The sequence below is a fragment of the Argopecten irradians genome, chromosome 6, assembly GCF_041381155.1.
Source record: "Argopecten irradians isolate NY chromosome 6, Ai_NY, whole genome shotgun sequence".
NCBI classification, from domain to species: Eukaryota; Metazoa; Mollusca; class Bivalvia; order Pectinida; family Pectinidae; genus Argopecten; species Argopecten irradians.
The window spans coordinates 27210873-27230046 of record NC_091139.1 but is presented as its reverse complement, the minus strand read 5'-3'; the positions used below and the strand labels follow the sequence as shown (position 1 = coordinate 27230046).

The 19174-nt window shown below is 35.9% G+C and overlaps 1 protein-coding gene across 1 annotated transcript in view; it reads right to left on the bottom strand.

Annotated features, from left to right (window-relative positions):
• Positions 1-19174, bottom strand: part of LOC138326422 (laminin subunit alpha-2-like) — a 117024-nt gene that overhangs the window by 38096 nt on the left and 59754 nt on the right. The window contains exons 3-29 of the mRNA XM_069272531.1: positions 17907-18149; positions 17156-17215; positions 16281-16400; positions 16081-16170; positions 15494-15611; positions 15066-15184; positions 14316-14480; positions 13688-13843; positions 13092-13232; positions 12372-12575; positions 11874-11975; positions 11236-11459; positions 10450-10561; positions 10160-10272; positions 7805-8083; positions 7437-7645; positions 7068-7174; positions 6491-6668; positions 6070-6179; positions 4320-4503; positions 3743-3882; positions 3106-3336; positions 2653-2793; positions 2070-2237; positions 1255-1437; positions 702-823; positions 78-195 (exon numbers count right to left, since the gene is read on the bottom strand). Coding sequence (XP_069128632.1) covers positions 78-195; positions 702-823; positions 1255-1437; positions 2070-2237; positions 2653-2793; positions 3106-3336; positions 3743-3882; positions 4320-4503; positions 6070-6179; positions 6491-6668; positions 7068-7174; positions 7437-7645; positions 7805-8083; positions 10160-10272; positions 10450-10561; positions 11236-11459; positions 11874-11975; positions 12372-12575; positions 13092-13232; positions 13688-13843; positions 14316-14480; positions 15066-15184; positions 15494-15611; positions 16081-16170; positions 16281-16400; positions 17156-17215; positions 17907-18149 — 4137 coding nt within the window. The remainder of the gene's footprint in view (positions 1-77; positions 196-701; positions 824-1254; positions 1438-2069; positions 2238-2652; positions 2794-3105; positions 3337-3742; positions 3883-4319; positions 4504-6069; positions 6180-6490; positions 6669-7067; positions 7175-7436; positions 7646-7804; positions 8084-10159; positions 10273-10449; positions 10562-11235; positions 11460-11873; positions 11976-12371; positions 12576-13091; positions 13233-13687; positions 13844-14315; positions 14481-15065; positions 15185-15493; positions 15612-16080; positions 16171-16280; positions 16401-17155; positions 17216-17906; positions 18150-19174) is intronic.

Here is a 19174-nt window from a genome sequence, read left to right as displayed (position 1 = left end):
CTAACATTAATGCATAGACTTATTCAACTTTTTTCCCCACTTCTGATCACCATTGCTCTACTATGGTTTATAATTACCTGACAGGAAAGACCGTTGTATTTATCTGGACATTCACAGATTTCCACCCCCAGGGCTGGTTCTAGGTTACGGCCAGCTTCAGGAGGTCCTGCTACCTGTAGTCCAATATCAGTGATCCTGTGGAACAGGTGAGAAAGAGCTTAATTACAGGTAATACAAGAGAAATACATGTGAGATACAGATGAGATACAAGACGTGAAATTCTGACATCAGTTGTTTATAAGATTGTACAAATGTACCATTAATAGACAAGTTATCGTGGTAATTTTTGTACAGCAAAACACAGCAAATATTCAACAGAGTAATTGAATGAACAGCATGTATTGTAAACTAACTTAGCTTTAACTACATTCAAATTCCAAGTAATTCTCAGACGATTTGAGTCGATAATAATAAATTGATGTAAAAAAAAAAGTATAATCAAGCTTTTTGAAACTGTAAATAGTGAAATTAAATCGATGAAAATGTCATACGTTATGAAAACACAATATTAAGTCGCTGTTAAAGTCAGCTTGTAAGCTTGGTAGGCGGAAGATCGGCCTTAAAAGCGGTAGACTTCCGCATGAATCGGTACGGTTAACATGTCTGCCACAGGAAGTTTGTTTACAGTGTTAGATACTTACTCTGTATACACTGTATTTTTATCATAAGATGCTCTCACTAAGACAGCAGTGACATTCTGTAGAACAATCATCATCATCTTCCTTGTGGCCGGTTTGTTAAAATCTCGTACTTCCCACTCGTTCTGTAAAACAGAATCATGGCCAAAGGTGTGTTTGAACTCATATCAGTTTCTTAGTAAAGAATTCAAACTCATAAATAACAAAGATTTCTAAAATCGATTTCTAGGTCTTGGTCATAATATAGGTACAATGCCTTTTTGTGAAGTACAATATTTTCTTTCTTTTGATGTTTGCATTCTGCATATCGCCTTATACAGGTACTATTCTTTTTTGGCTTGTATGATATTCTATTTCTCTTGATATTTGCACTCAGCATGAAGCATTTCACAAATACAATGACATTTTAGCTAGTTTTATATTCTATATACATATATCTTAATATTTGTATTCTGCTGGAAGCGTTAGACTGGTTCAATGCCTTTTTGGCTGGTTTCACATTCTTCACAAAGCATTATTGTTACAACATGTCTATCCTACAATCGCTTCAATTTACCTCGTGTAGTCGGAGAACAGAGCTTCTGGTGGAGCCAGGTGTCCAGAGGCCTGTACCGTTGTACATCACGTGGAAGGTGTTCCCGATGATCACCACACTGGGGTACCTGTGTGTGACTGGCCCAGGGCTACCCTCTGTACGGTACAACACATTGAATCGCAGCTCACCGTTGTATGATTGTGTCTGAACACAATAAAAGGAGTAAAACACACTGATTACAATTACAAGTCAATTGTAATGTAGACATAACATACTGATATTGCGATGAGAAATTGTAAGCGATATAATTAATTCTTATTTGTTTTCATACAAAATCTGACTTTCTGATTGGCAGATTCTTTTTCGTAATATATTTTGAAGAAAAAATCCGAGAATGATGCGAAACCCAAATGTTATCATGATGTCACAATAGAGACGTCAAATGTTGCATATTGATTTAGAAAAAAATAATCCCTTTGAAAATCACACAGTTTGCAAACAAAATTTCTTTCATACCCCAATGAAGTTCAAAAATAGTTACACCAATGCTTAAATGAACTTAAAATTAAACTTCAAAGGACTGTGGACAACAAAAAAGAAATTCTGTCGATTCAAGATGTTTATAGCAAGCTAAATAAATTTATTTTATACATAATAAAGTATGAAGCAAGACAAGGTCAAAGCAAATATGAACCATTTGATTAGAGACTATTGGACATTAATTAAGCTAAACTAAAAATAAACTTTTGGTCAAACTCACCTAACACAGACAGATTTATATTGATAAAAAGTCTGCACATTTTATATTTTTTTTTTTAAATTTAAAAGTTACCCACCATATCCCCCTTTAGTGGGAGTTTCCAGTATAGCGGTCCTGCCCTCAGGTAGCCTGGGATAGACGTGTAGGCAGTGCCCTCTGGTATCACGTTGTAGTGTTTGTACTGTCGAGTCACAACTCTGGATACTCTAGGGTCAAAGGTCATCCTCATATCAGGAATTCTCATCTAGATACAAAGTGAAGTTTTACTTACAAACAATCAAGTTGGTCAGGGAATACTGTTCATTGGAACATAAAAAGTGTAAATTGACATAATGCCAATATTTTCATGAAGGTATTAAAATCAAACCTTATGTTGTTTAATCAATTACAACTCCCTCCTCTATTCTGCCATTTAACAACCGTTATGGCTAGAAAGGTATATGATCTATACATTTAGTTTATTATGGGTTCATAGAGATAGACTTGGCACAAATTTTTGAATGATTGATCCCTGACCTTTGGGTGAAGGTCAAACAGACAAAATCATGGTTCTTTAAACTGCATGTTTGATTTCTTGACCTCTGAAATTCGGGTCAAGGACAAACAGTATCATGTACCTCATTTAAAGTAAAGACACCAAATCAAGCATGATAACTTACCTGGTCCCAGACATAGGGAGACTGAGTACAGGTAGATGACCTCTCAAAACAGAAACATTTGGTGCAGCCACTGGGGTTCTCTTTGTCCAGACTGAAGGTGTTCGGCTTACAGTTGTCACAGGCTTCGCCTTCTACGTTTTTCTGTAACAGATTCATTTGTATAATCAGTAAAATAATAAATGCATTACTATTGTATTTTTTCTTGCCTAAAAGTTCACTGTGACTTGAAATCTTTCGGCACATGTATTCAAATTCAATGACAATTAACTCTGTTAATATATGAGATATGCTTAGTTGAACACATAATTCTGCAAGACATTTTCAGAAAAGAACAAAATTTTATTGAAAGAAAATAGCCACAGAGAGGTAATTTTGAATTTTTAGGTAAAATAAATTCAATAAAAGTTACCTGTGCTTACCTTAAACTTAATTGCCCAGGTAACATTGACTTACCTTACACACACACTGTCCGCTGTCGTCACAGTCACACCGGTTAGGACTCTGACAGCTGCTGGCATTCGTACCTCGATCGTCACACTGACAGGCCACGCAGTTAGGAAAACCATGGTAACCAAAGAGACAGCGCTCACATTGGTCCCCGGTGTAATCCCTCCGGCAGTTACACTGGCCTGTGAGGCGGTTACACTGCTGAGACTTGGAGGATACAGGGTTACACCCACATGGCTGCAATGGTAAAAAAAAATTGTTTCAATTTTTCATAAATTTATGATATGACAAGAAACTGCACACAATTCATCTGAGCATTATTTCAAGAAAATGTTAATTGATCCAGAAGAATAATTGGATGCTACAAAAAGTGGTTACAGCAATCTCAGTATACAGTCTGACACCCCTAGTTGTGGTGACATGTTTTTCTCTATCAGTAAACCAAGACAAAGACACATATGGGCTATTGTGTTTGCATCCTGTAATTTGTTCAGTGAGGTAGCTCCAAGCTACTTCAATTTTTCTATTCTTTGTGAAATGCAGATGCTCTCAATCTTAAAACAAAACTATGCACCAAACATTTGAGTCAAATCAATCTTATCACATTTGAGAGTGATTTCTGTAATGAATCCTGAGTTATTACCTTGCAGCCCTTTTTAGGGTCATAACCCCAGGTTTTGGGACGACATCGTCCACATCGAGGTCCAGTGGTGTATGGGGGACACACACAGCTACCTGTCTGGGGGTCACAGATATGGCCTGGCTTGTCACAGGGGTCACATCCTGTAAATAAAGTCACAACAAGTGTAAATAATTTATTTATAGTTAAACTGGTTATTTTGTTCATCAAATGGCACAACTGCTAACCTCCATGATGTTCATATAAATATAAATGTTATAATGCGCTTGGAAAAAAAGAGCTTGAAAAAATATTGAAATTTTGTTTGCTAAAAATCTTTTATGACATAAATGCTAATGAATTTGAATGAAACAGGAAATATCATTAGAGATTAATGCATCTGTCTCTATTTGGCTTCCGACAGGGCAGACATAGGTAACATTATATCTCCTTTATGTCATGGCAGACGTATCAAAGGTAAGGTTACATAGTATTAATATTTTCATGACTAGATCCTGCTATCACAGACTGATGATTAAGATAAAGTTGGAACTTTGTATTCCTGATCCCGTTTTTTCTATGACAGTGTTTGATTTCTTACTTCTACAGCCGTAGACAGAAAATCCAAAGTAGTCTTCATTACAGGCATCACAAGTCCTTCCCCCAACCCCAGGCCGACACACACACTGTCCGGTGGTCCGATCACACTGACGGTACAGCGCCCCCACAGGATCACAGTCACAAGGGGAACAACCCTGTCCACGAGGTAGGCCGTAGTAATGGTCCTGTAACCAAGGTAATACACTCACATGTCATCAGGTCTACACACCCCTATATGTATATCCCATTGTCTTTCATAGATTGTTTTCTTATTGTAATATTATATTCTGTTTTAAAGATCTTATTTACAGTTAAAATTATATGAATATTCACACTCTCTATAGTAAACCAAAGATTTGATGTTCCAGATCTACGTGAGTTTTCAATAATTTTGTCTTATGAAAAAAACTGTTGTTGTTATATGATAAAAGTTTATGAAAGTAAACACTATCTAGTGGCCAAATATAGCTAGGGAAAAACATGTACAGAAATATATAGCATTATATAAAAGTATATGCATGTAAATGATATCCAGTGGTCAACGATAGCCATGGAAATGCATTTTACAGAAATATATAGCACTACATAATAGAATGTGTGGAAAATCTACTTAGCATGAAAAAGGTAAGTATGAAGAAAGGACATAAAAGTTGGTATACAGATGAATCATGATTGGTATAGCTTTCACAGGATTCAAAATCATTTTACATACATTTGTATACAGGAAAACAAATACAACTAGAAACACAAATTACACCATGCATTTTTGGTACAATAAGACATTATCTTTTTCTTGAATCATATGAGACTTGGTCCATGACAAAAACCACCCCATCCCCTGTTTTATGGCTGGGCATGGGGTGTTAAAATCAGCATTCTAAAAAGAAAGACCTGAAGGAAACAGAATCTTCAAGAGCATGTGGAAACTATAGAAATCACATAATAATGCAGACATAAAGTGCTAAGGACTAGTTTGGATCAGCTGTTGTAGACAATCCATTCTCTACAAAAGGAATAAACTACATTGATAAGGCTGTAGAGTGGTTCATCATACATAAGTACAAGAGGTTATCACATATATATTTAGATTATCAGCTCAAAACAATAATGCTGTTTAAAACAAGACATGTTGGTTTTTTTAAATCAATATAATGTTTCTTAATTCTTCCTAATATATACTTGTGCATTTTTTTTCCATTTAAATTATAACCTAAGATTTGAACTGTTAGTAGTAGTGTTTTGAATAGTTGACTTTTACCATCAACTTTTTTTTGTATTTTAAACATTACAACTGGAGTAAGACAAGGCTTTACAGTTTAGGTATCATTGTTTTTGAAGTAATTGGCTATACCAATATCTCTGAAAAGAAGGGTGGCATGCATGCTGAATAAGAATTTACTATTTGTAAAAGTCACATAGGCATTGATAGGTGTTAGTTGCATAAAGTAACCAGTTGTATAGAAATATGGATAGCACTAAGACCTACCATTCCAGCAAAAGAAATATAAACTATTTCAGCGACAACATTTCAATACACATGCAAATTTTTGCGACCAATATTTTACAAAACTATATATATACAAAGAAAGGCTAAGGATAGTGCTATGACTACTGAAATAAACATTTTCTCAAAGCTAAATAAATAGAACAGCTGAGGAATGATGGGTATAACTACTGAAATAAACATTTTCAAACGAAAGCTACATAAATAGAATTGCTGAGGAACGGTTACTATGACTACTAAATCTAACCTGACATGTGTCACACTTTGAACCAATCACATTAGGCAGACAATTACAGTAACCTGTCGTATTACTGCATTGCTCTGTTAAGTTAGTTCCCAGTTGGTCACATTCACAATCTGGTAGAAACCAATCAAATGACATGTTACAAACAACCAATCAGAAATGATGTCAGAAACAACAGTAGGTTAGTCATGATTAAAATGCAACACAGGAGTGATCAAAAGATGCTTACGTCCATGCTATGAACCGTTACACGATATATGGTTATGTTCAAGATGCAAATAGATTTATTATACTGAATTATCTTTCTGCCAAATTTTTCAACAAAAATGATAAGGTTTAGAACGAGAATGATTTTTGACTTATTTGCATTTCAATATCAGTAAATTAAAAAATTTAATTTACATGAACATTGACCCCAACGTACCTAAACACCCTCTCTGAGAGAAACCATAATGTCCATCCTGACAAGAGTCACATGTTTGACCTGTGACCCCTGGACGACACGGGCACTGACCGGTCAACATGTCACACTCCGGTGTTAGCGACCCAAAGGGGTCACATTCACACAAGAGACAACCCGCTTCAACGTTTCCATAACCCGTCTAAGACAACAAGACATCAAAATATTGTAATTTATTGGTCAAGACAAACAAGAGCAAAATATCAAATTTGGAGGTCAATTACAGAATTTATCTTACATATTCAGACAACTGATTTAATGATTTTTGATGCATGTTAGTTTCCAAGACAACGACGAATGATGATGATGAAATGACAGCAATCCCATGCACGTGCTTGGATATAAACTTATTAGTCTTCCATCAATTTGTGATCTTTAGTAATTTGTAAATGTGACATATATAAATATATTATGAGAAGAAAATTACATGATCTCATGTTAGCATCAACTGTGTGACATATCAAATCTGTGTAATACACATATCAAATCTGTGTAATACTAACAGTCTTGTAAAAAATGTTAAAATCAATCAAAGTCGTACCTGGCACTGGTCACAGCGACGTCCACCAAACTTTGACCGACATTCACACTGACCAGTCTGTCGGTCACACTCAGTGGTCAGCGATCCACCCTGGTCACAGTTACACACTGTCAACATGGAAAGCAAATCACATATTAGGATGTGTTGACGTTTTCTTGTGATGACAAAAACATCTATAAATTGCAGATAGTTTGAAACAGAATCTCTCTCAGGGGTTGCACGATAGAGAAAGGAACTTTGTACATGTCTAAATTATCTTAGCTCCTTCTATACTTTCTATATTTCCATTTCGAAATGACAATCTATACTTATTTAAGTTCAAAAAACCATTTTCCCGAAGTTATAAGAAATAGTAAATATTGTATTTACGTTGACAGTCGCCATTTCTCGCTGTCCCGAAGTATCCTGGTCTACACCGTTCACATCTTTCTCCTTCCGTGTTGTCACGACAACGAAGACAAGCCCCCGTGTCAGGGTCACAGCTACCGTAGACCGATGTATCGATATTACCGTTACAACTACAGGGTCGACAGTAACCTCCAGGCTGTGTAGGGTCACCATAGAAACCAGGTGCACACCTGGGTAATAAAAATAAAGCAAAAAATTAATTAGAAAGTACTTTTTAAGGTAATGATAACAAATTGATATATTGTATGATTGTGTACAATTTTCAGAACAAAAAAAATTAAATCAAATAAAAAAAAAATCGTGATTTTTTTGTGTTGACCTCTACTAACCTTTCACAGCGTGGTCCAGTGTGTCCTGTTCGACAGCCTTCACACATGTAGTTGTCATAGTTACCAGGAATGGGGTCGTGGCGGCAGGTAGTGGCAAAGTTATTAGCCCTGTCTGGGAGTGGACAGGCACAGGGTTTACAGTCTGTCTCTGTACCACGCCTCGGGTCGCCATAGTAACCAGGTAAACACTGGTTACAGTTGCTACCTGTTGTAAAATGCTTACATTCCTGGAAAAGAAAGGTATTTTTTAAATTGTATCTTAAATTTAATGGAAGGAAACATATTTTAAGCAAATGGTATTTTTAAACAAAAGTATGGGTAGGTTTTCTTACATACAGGGGCGGATTCAGGTTTTGAGGTTAGAGGGGGCGTGTGACCAAGCAAATCAGGCGAGGGGTCTGGGGCCGCCTAGGCCCCCAGAAGCTCTAGAATAAATGGTGCAAAATCCTGCATTCTGAGGATTTCATGAACACATTTTCCAGAAAATAATTGAAGCCATTTAATGATGTTTATTTATGGTTTTCGTGTCAAGTGTCATATTTTTTATTTGAAGTTTTGATTTAATATTTTTTACTTACAGAATTGCAATATCAAAATCTTAAGGTGGGGGTCTGGGGGCCGCCTAGGCCCCCAGAAGCCCTCGAATAAATGCTAATAAATCCTGCTTTCTGAGGACTTCATGTACACTTTTCCCAAAAAATATTTGAAGCCATGTAAAAATGTTCGTTTATTATTTTTGACGTCTAATGTCATATTTTGAATATAAAGTTACAGAATTGCACTGCCTAAAATCTAAATATTTATAGAGGCACGAAGCAAAGAAAAGGATGGGGGTCTGGGGGCCGCCTAGAACGAATATACGTACCCGGCCTACTATGCATTTACATATTATTTTTGTCCAAAACAAACATAAATACCATGCTTACTATCTACCGTACCGCTCATAAAACGTCAAAATCACATTTTGTGAACTTGCCGTATAAATTCCCTTCTGAAAGACCTTCATATGTATAATGTAAACAAATAATGCCTCGATGAGAATTTGATATTTTATGTGGTTCGTTTTTATTGCCTAGTAGGTAAGCTATATCAAACAAGTACGATAAAATGTAAAACAAACGTTTTATAATGGTTTACATAATCATCACTTTGCTCCATTTGCAGTAATAAGGAACAATTGTAGCTCTAAAGAAGACACCATTTTCAGTCTAAAATACTTTTGAGCTACAATATTGCAGCTAGGGGTCGCCTATTGAAGGTTTTTATAGGACTAATAAAAATGTATGTGAACTTTTTTAACGATATAAGCTTTTACTTTTATACATTATTTGTCGGATTAGATAATTTATTTTCACTAACATACACAATCTTCATAATTCGTGTATTGGACAATGACAGAAAAGTAGGCTAGTGGTCTGTCTATGGCCAGACGCTGCCTGGAATTATTACTATCATCCTGTTTTCTAATAGGGAGCCTTTTGTCATGTGCATTAATTTTTTAACATCGTTTGTCCCATCTTATAACATTATCGGTAAGATATGTTTTTGTTGAAACAAAAAAGGAAGGCATCTGGCCATGGTGTGCACCCAGACCCCTAGAAGCTCTCATTTTCTGTCGCATTTGGTTCTCCATTTGGTTTGATTTTCCACTTTTTTCTTTACACACATTTTCTTAGGACAAATAAAAAGCTTCTAGAAGCATTCGACGTCAGTAGTAATCTTGTAACTGGCGTTTTGAAAGTACGCACACATTTGTGAATTGATAGTCGGATTTAATACATGACTTTAATGCTGAATCAAAAATGTGTATTATATCATTTACAACCTGGAAAACGAAGGGCATGACATATAGTCAACTAGCGAAGACTCATGGCCAGCTACAATTCCTTATACCCACCCCCTCCCCCTTTTCTTTTATTTGCTAAGGATATCGAGATATAACCTGTCAATATTGAATATTAATGACAATAAATTATCTAATATATTGGGATTTTATCGGGTTTTTTTTTTTAGGAAAAAGTAAACACTTGAAGGAATTTACATTGTACCTTTTAAGCGATGGAGATAAAATCTTATGTTCATGCATGTATGTACCACAAAGTCGAATACATTTAGATTTTAAAATGATAACATCAAACGGTAAAGGTAGGAAATGGAGCTTTCTGTCTAATTCTCACTCTTTATCTAATTCCTTATTTTTTCCCCTTTTCCTTTCTCCCTCTATTTTTTCTTTCTTCCTTCTTTTCCTTCCCTCCCCTCTTTCTTTTTCCCTTTTCTCTTTTTTCTCTCTCCTATTTTAGGGGGGGCGTACGCCGGGTCCGCCCCCCTATGGATCCGCGCCTGGTATACAGATACCATTTCCTGCCAGTAACTAAGTCACATGTATCAGCATGGCCGTTACAATCACACCCCTCACAGATCCCTCCATACAGCTGGCCATTCAATCTTCTGTAACCAGGGGCACATCTCTGTAACAGGTTCAGATAGAAACATGACATTCATAAAACAAGAAAATACCTTTTATGTTTACAATAAATAATGATATATTTTGGTCTTGACTCTCACCACAACAGGACAGAATGCATTCATTGACCTTGACCCTCACCATAAAGGACAGAACAAAATGAAGTGACCTTGACCCTTACCTCACAGGAGAGACCAGCATATCCAGGAGGACAGTTACACATCTCTACACTGGGGAGGGACAGTGAACTCTGGGAGGTGTCACTCACACTCTCCAACATAACATCCCTCAGTCTGTATATAGCAAGCATATGAACCAATAAATTTTTGATACAAATAAAGATTAGCTAAAATCAAGTTGAAATAACCTGGTCATGCTATTCATATTACATTTATCCACAATTTATCATAACCATTATTATCACAAAAAATAACTGAAAAGAACTTACATATAATTCTGTATGTTACATACTAGTATACATTTCTGTTTATCAATGATGAAGACTACTTATATAAGATTCTATTTATCACATTTACAACAATAATGGCTTCTTATACAAGACTCTGCAAAAACATTTAAGATGGTACATACAAGATTCTGTTTCTCCTATATTAGATTCTGTTTCTCACATATAAGATTCTGTTTCTCACATATAAGATTCTGTTTCTCCTATATATGATTCTGTTTCTCCTATATACATTCTGTTTATCACCCACAAGATTCTGTTTATCATACACAAGATTATGTTTTCCAACATGTAAGATTCTGTTTATCACATATAAGATTCTGTTTATCATACACTAGATTATATTTTCCCACATGTAAGATTCTGTTTATCACATATAAGATTCTCTTTATCTGATACAAGATTCTGTTTATCACATATAAGATTCTGTTTATCAGATACTTGATTCTGTTTGTCACATACAAGATTCTTTTTATCACATATAAAATTATAGATACTCACAAGACAACATCCTGAGCTGTGTGGTAGGTGGCTCTGATCAGGATACGGTCGACTTGGTACAGAATTTCCATGAACTGCCGTCGTGTGATTGGGGTCATTGAGGTAGAGTACAGACCAGTGTCAGTAAATAAATACCAATCCTTCTCTATCAGAGGGATTCTAACAGTCTTCTCTGTGTTCTCACGAAGGTAGTTCCTCCCTGGACTGATAGTGGTGTTCCCACTCTGAAAAGGAATCAATCAATATATTTTGTGTTCTTCCTTAATACAGCCCTGCCCACAAATAAGCCTCTCGCCTTCTCATAAATAAGCCCGCTTCTTTGCTGATTCATTAATGCTTATTTTGGATTAAAATAAGCTTGATGCTTTATGCAGTTACTGAACTTTTATAATAGGATAAAGAGCTTAACAAATAGTATACACTACTCTTAACTCATCCCTGAAAATTCATAATGAACTGTTCCATCTTTTGAATAAGAAGAGTTCAAAGGCGTCTAAAGGGGTGAATGAGTTAATAACCAAACAGATAAATAAGATTTTCCACAAATAGATTACCCAGATCTTCACACTCTGACAAGTAATTTAGACAGGAATAGTTACCACTAGATTTTAACAAATATTGTTTAAGCCTGACAGTACCTGAATAATGATGTCAATATCGTACAAATGTCGCTGTACCCAGGCCATGTCGTCCAGTGTGTACTTTGTGGTATAAGATAACATTCCTCCATAGGAGGTCAGCTGTAAACAAGAACAGAGAACTTTTGATTAAATTTTAATTCAATTTAAGACAATGAAATTGAAGGAAATTAAACAAAATGCTTCTGAAATCAAGATAGTATTTTGCTTTATAAACTGGTTTACAGAATTTAAGTGAGGAATTTTGAAGTATCTTGATGATAAAAACAACCAATTTTGCTCACCATGCACTTTTTTTTCTGCATTCATGCAAGAAATGGTCTTACTTACCCTGTTACCAAGGTAACTGACTGGGGCCTGCTATATACTTACCCTGTTACCAAGGTAACTGACTGGGGCCTGCTATATACTTACCCTGTTACCAAGGTAACTGACTGAGGCCTGCTATATACTTACCCTGTTACCAAGGTAACTGACTGGGGCCTGCTATATACTTACCCTGTTACCAAGGTAACTGACTGGGGCCTGCCAATAATAGATTTGCTGTCCGTCCATGGTGTCTAGGGAGTTCTGACTACGGGAGGGGTAGGAGCGGTGCTCCAGCCATCCTTCTTCGTTAGTCCTAGAGAAAAGTGTAAAGCCCTTAGATCTATCTAGCGTGGTAATGGTCCAGCCGCTCATCCCATCTCTCATGTCACAAATCTTTGGAAAAAGAAATTAAAACATTTATACAATTCATTGTTACAGGAAGGGGAGAGAACTCATTCGTCCCATCTCTCATGTCACAAATCGGAAGATAAAGTAATCAAAACATTTATGCACGTCATCATTACAGGAAGGGGAAAGAACTCATTCATCCCATTTCTCATGTCATAAACCTATAGTGAAAGTAATTAAAACATTTATAAGTAACTAAAAGTAAAACTGATTCGCAGCTCAGTGTTATAAAAAGGGGAGAGAACTCTTCTTTCCTCACTGATCTTTACTAAATTGCATAATATAGTAAAACAATATCCTCAAAAAATATAGGATTCAACACAAAGATACTAACAAAATTACTTCTTTTTTATGTAAAAATAAATGTATTAACACAAGATTAACATCGATCTTAAATCGATAAAGATCTTGTAATGACAAAATATTCAAAGGTATTCTATGCACATGTTTTTCACTGTGTAAATGTTATTTCATACAGACATTCCATGGTGTATGCATTACCTCTTGTAGTCCAAGGCCAGAACAGGAACAAGAGAAACTAACACCAAAACAGAAACACTCCGTACAGCCCTCAGGGTTAGACTGTTGTAGGTTAAAGTAGCCAGGCTTACAGCGGTCACAGTTACGGCCCTCTACTTTACTCTGAAACATAATCAGAAAGATTGTTATTTAAACATACATATCAGGTAATGGAAAGAGTTATGTAATTTGAGTCGACAATATAATATCTTGAGGTTTTGAAGGTCATAGAAATTATTCTATATATTTCTATATATTGCTATGTAAACTGCTGCATGCAGCCAAATATGGCATTAATAATGACCTTGATGGTGTGAACATATGACACAGTTGATGACCTTGACAATGTTACCATGACATCAGTAATGATCTTAATGATGTGAACATGACCAGTGTGTACGACATATAAGATCATAATCGCATATCATTCTTGAGTATGAACTTGAGAAATAACCATGGCAACAACCTTGTGGGTTGGTCATGATAATAAATGTGACCTTCAGGTTGTGACCATGACTTACAACGCTTTTTCTAAGACATTAACTATGGTGACCTTGAGGATGTGACCTTTTACATACCTTACATACACAGGAGCCATCACACTGAGTAGCGTCCACTGTCCCAGCGACGTTACATGGACATGGTTCACAGTTGGGGTAACCATGGTAACCCGGGGCACACTCGTCACAGTTTCGACCTCCGAACCCAGGCTTACACACACAATGACCTGGGATCTAGAGGTGAAGAGAAACAAAACAAGTTCTATATATACATGTATTAACCTTTCCATTTAAAATTGATACATTGTACACCACTTACTAAGTCAGGACAGATATTAAGACTTTTAAAGCATTACCTAGTTACCTTCATGATTTCATAATTATATCACATCGAATGTGAAATTAAAATCCATAACATACTGTCTAGCTGGTTAAAATTTTCGCAGTTTGAGGCAAAAAAATGAGAAAATCAAAATTTTTAGTGCTTTAAAATTTTCTCGGTCCTTTTTTTTTAGTGCATATATAGGTCAACCATTTCTCAAAATTTTGCGGATCAAATTTTTGTTATCATAGTGATGGCCCACAAAATTGCAAAAATATCATCCCTTCAAAAATAATCGCCTATATGGTATCAAGCAAGTAGAACCTTATTTCTTTTGAACTTTCTATGTACATGTCTGACATTCTATGCAGTAGTAAGACTCACCAAACCCTCATTCATCCTGGAGTCGTCAGGTACACAGCGACCGGTGGAGCCTCGCGTCTCACGACAGCTACAGGGTCGACAGGGTCGGGGACTTGTACGAGGTACACCCGCTGGTCTGTAGTAACCATCCTGACACCTCTCACAGTTAACTCCAGCTGTATAATCCTGGAAACAGAAGCAAGATCACATAGTCAAAACAATAGGCTTCAGCATTTCGTATTCTACGAAGAGGTATAAAAATATATTGGAACAAGGTCCGATAATATTTAACATCAACGGTCAGAAAATCTTTTGTTTGTCTACTCTCTGTACTTTGAACTTTAATCAGATGTCTGTAAAAGTCTCCTTTTAGTTGTTAATGACAGTTACATGACACCAGTTAATTTGCAGCATTTTTTAATTTTAGAAAATTTCATCACAACAGCAATAACTGTGTCCTCTAAATTATGAGGGGTACAGTTGTACATGGCTTATCATGTTTTATTAGGTCTTTGCATATTACAGAGTTGTCTGCCCTTGTGGGTCATTACCAATTCTGACGTCTTATTTAGTGAGGTAAATTCATGCTGTTTCTCTGAAAATTTCATGTCATGCTCACAAACGCATGACATCACAAACAATACCTTTACCCTTTACCGACAAGGAGAAACAACCCTATAATATGCAAATATGGATTAACAGCATATCTTTTATTATAATATTGTATCTATTATCGAACATTATATTCTGTGTATTGTTTATATTGCTTACCTGACAGTTGAGACACACGCCTCCACCATTATATTCCCCACGCATATTCAGACTAAGACCTTGCTGGGCCACAGTGGCATTATACACACACTCGTCAGCGTGGCGATGGCAGTTACAGGCTGGAACAAAAACATAGACCATTGATGAACATTTATCTTCATATTAACCAGGAACCAAAAGGCAACACGTTTGTTATCTTGTCTTTCTCTTTAGACACTTTCATGTTCGAGTCAATGGGAGACTATACTAAATACTAACCAAAAACAAATCCGAGTTATTTTCGATGATTTTGGGATAGAATCATGACTGATGTATAAGTTTCTAAATCAATTTCACCAGTGCTATTTTGAGAATCAACATCTAAAACTAAATAAAAGCTTTTGAAATATGCAGTTGCAGCCTTTTTCTAATAAGATATGTCTCAATACCTTCACATGCGAATGCGTTGCCGTTGACTCCTCTCCTCCATGGTTTTTGGTTAAATCTGGGACAGCACATCTCACAGTTATTACCACATGTGTTGTGTCGGCACTCACACCGCAGTCTCTGTAACAGCCAATCAGATACCATATTACAAAATAGTTTTCTGTTCAACCAATCAGATGTCACGTTACAAAATATTTCACAGGTCATCCAATCATGGTATATTGTTCATCCAATCAAATAGCCAATCAGATGTCACGTTACAAAATATTTCACTGTTCATCCAATCATGGTTTATTGTTCAGCCAATTAGATGTCATGTTACAAAATATGTCAGTGTTCAACTGATCATGGTTCAATAATAGCCGTAATATACCTCTCAGCTAGAGAGAACTTCTCTTTAGCTTGATTGGTTGAGAGCCAGACTAGTAAATCAGAGTTCCAGAGGTTTATCCCCAGCAGAGGCAGTGATACAAAATCCTGACTCTGTTACAAAGACATCACACTAAGAGATGCCAAGGTCTGTTTGAAGTTAGGAGTGTAACCAGTGATTAATGTATACGATGTCTACATGTAGAAATAATATACTCACATCTGTCTGTCTGATAGTGAGACATCTTGAGGCATGCCCATAGCATATACACTGGCCACTGATGGAAATGTCTTTGATGGAATAAAAATACTGCAACAACAAAAAGTCATTATCAAAACAATGATGCTGCCATCTTATTTATTGTTTGCAACATCCAAAAATTTCATAATGAATTGTTGACAATATTTGTGACAACATACCCGTCTTGTAACTGTGGGGTCCAGGTATTTAGGGTCACGGAACCTGAAGGTCATCAGGTCAGCATTCAAGGTCAGGATTTTCTGCAGACGTAATCTCACATATCTAGCTGATAGGAAATCCTGTGAATCATAAAAAAGTATTCTATAATATTCTAATAATATAATGATGTTGCCAAATAACAAAAACAAATATCTGAATCTTCAATCAGCAAGGTATAAGCTAATTTTTTTTTTTTTTTTTATCTATTATACTCAAATATTGATTGTCTGAAAATCAAATTAAGACTGATTGGACTGATAGTGTTTGACTGGGGTTGTCTCCCCTTATTTTGACTAACCAACAAAGTTTGACTAAGGTTGTCTCCCCCTACTTTGACTTACCAACAGAGTTTGACTAAGGTTGTCTTCCCCTTCTTGTACTTACCAACAGCAGTGTTTGTCAAAGGTTGTCTTCCCCTACTTTTACTTACCAACAGAGCTTGACTGAGGTTGTCTCTCCCTACTTCCATCAAATTAAAACTGATTGGACTGATAGTGTTTGACTGGTGTTGTCTCCCCTTATTTTGACTAACCAACAAAGTTTGACTAAGGTTGTCTCCCCCTACTTTGACTTACCAACAGAGTTTGACTAAGGTTGTCTTCACCTTCTTGTACTTACCAACAGCAGTGTTTGTCAAAGATGTCTACCCCTACTTTTACTTACCAACAGAGTTTGACTAAGGTTGTCTCCCCCTACTTCCATTTACCAACAAAATTTGACTAAGGTTGTCTCCCCCTTATTTCATTTACTAACAGTGTTTGACTGGGGTTTCCTTCCCCAACTTTTACTTAAGAACAGAGTTTTGATAAGATTGTCTCCCCTTTCTTTTACTTACCAGCAGTGTTTGACTCGGGTTTTCTACTCCTGGTCTTCCATTTACAAGGGAAACTATAACCTGTCAACAAGAAAAACAATCATTAAAATCAACAACAACAAATCAGTGGCTAAATATCTATATCAGTATCTTTATCTATAAGGCATATAACCATATTCCTTTAAAATAATAACTATACTCTTGGATAAAATGTACATGTTGATATAATATCTTAAAAATGAGGTGGGTTTTTATTTACCACAAAATATTTTTAACTTCTTTGAGTTTTTCAAATTCTTCTAATTAATTTTTATTTGTTTTCATACTAAATCCAACTTTCTGATTGGCAGATACTATGAAGAAAAAATCCGAGAATGGCGCTAAAACTTGACGTTATCATGACTTTACAATAGAGACGACGACGTTGCGTATTGATTTATAAAAAAATAATCCATTGGAAAATTAATGGAATCGTATGTTTAAACGTATGTTATATTATCAAATAGTCTGGAAAATTTATTATAAGCATTGATGTCACCATTTTTTTTTTTTGCAAACTTTTGTGAGAATCCCCTACGCGTATTCACACAGTTTGCAAACAAAATTTCTTCATAACCAGATGAAGTTAAAAAATAGTGACATCAATGCTTAAATCAATTGAACTATTTATAATCACTGCAATTTGTCTATCCAAATATGCAATAAGATTATATTTGGTTTGATAACATGTGAATGGAGAAAGTTCAAAATTTATACTAAATGTGCTTCGTACCTCTCCATTTTCGAGTGGGACAAGCTTGGAGTAGAATGAGGTACATATGACTTGGTTGTCCCGCTCGTATTTGGGACGTCCCTGTGTGGCTTGGATACCATACGCCCTGTAGCACTCTTTGTTGGAGCGAGCAAAGTACTGCCATGGTGTGAAGTTGATTCCATCCACAGACTTCTCCAAGATCCAGTTTCCTGGCCGAGGAGAGTTAGCTGCCTTTATTATGATATAAGCTACATGGTAAACCTGTAATTAAGAATTTTGTATAATTAGTTTATTTCACATAACATCCTATTAACAGCTCATATGTTACTAATGGACAGCTTTCTCTACATGTAAAATGTTACTGTGGTGCATTGCTAAGTTTTTATGTTTTGAAAGAATGTAGTATGTTCAAGTTTTGTCTCCTTGTGCTAGTGTGTTTTGGGAGACTGTAATAAGTCAGTGTTGTGTCTCCTTCTGATAGTGTGTTTTGAAAGACTAGTATGTTCATGTTGTGTCTCTTTGTTAAAGTGTGTTTTGAAAGACTGTAGTAAGTTTGTGTTGTGTCTCCTTGTGATAGTGTGTTTTGGGAGACTGTAGTATGTTCAAGTTGTGTCTCCTTGTGATAGGGGTTTTCTTTTTATAGTGTAATCTTATTGGAGCATAGTGCCAAAGACACTGAACAACACACCAAACCTGGTCACATAAGGATAACCATGATAATAATAAGCAAACCAATCATATCCCACTCCTTAATATTGATGGTACTGGGAGAAGAAATTATCATGCAGTTGTATGGACAACCATGTGCCTCAGCTTAGGTACATGAACATATTCAAACATCTTTCTCACAAGGGCAAACGCTCAACTTAAGACCAAAACAAGAGGTAGTGAATTTATTCATTGATACATTCTCTCATGTAATATCACAAATAAAATTGTGAAGAGCCAGCCACTGGAGTACAAAATTCTTTCATTCTTTAAGAGTTATCTCCCTTCCTATAGAAAATGTCAGTTGAAGCCAACTATATACCGACACACTAGACTTATCTGAGATGATGACATCAGTTCATAGATTCCACATTTATAACAGTGACATAAGCAATCCTACAACAAAAATACCATCAAGAAAAAAAACATCCCCATATATTATTCCCTTGTCCTGAATATTTCAGCTATGTCTATATGCCCTACATTATACATGCCACGGATGATCAGAATGTAAACATTTGGTATAATAAACGGTATGCAATATTTTATAAGACACTAGATGGGTAAGACTGTCCCAC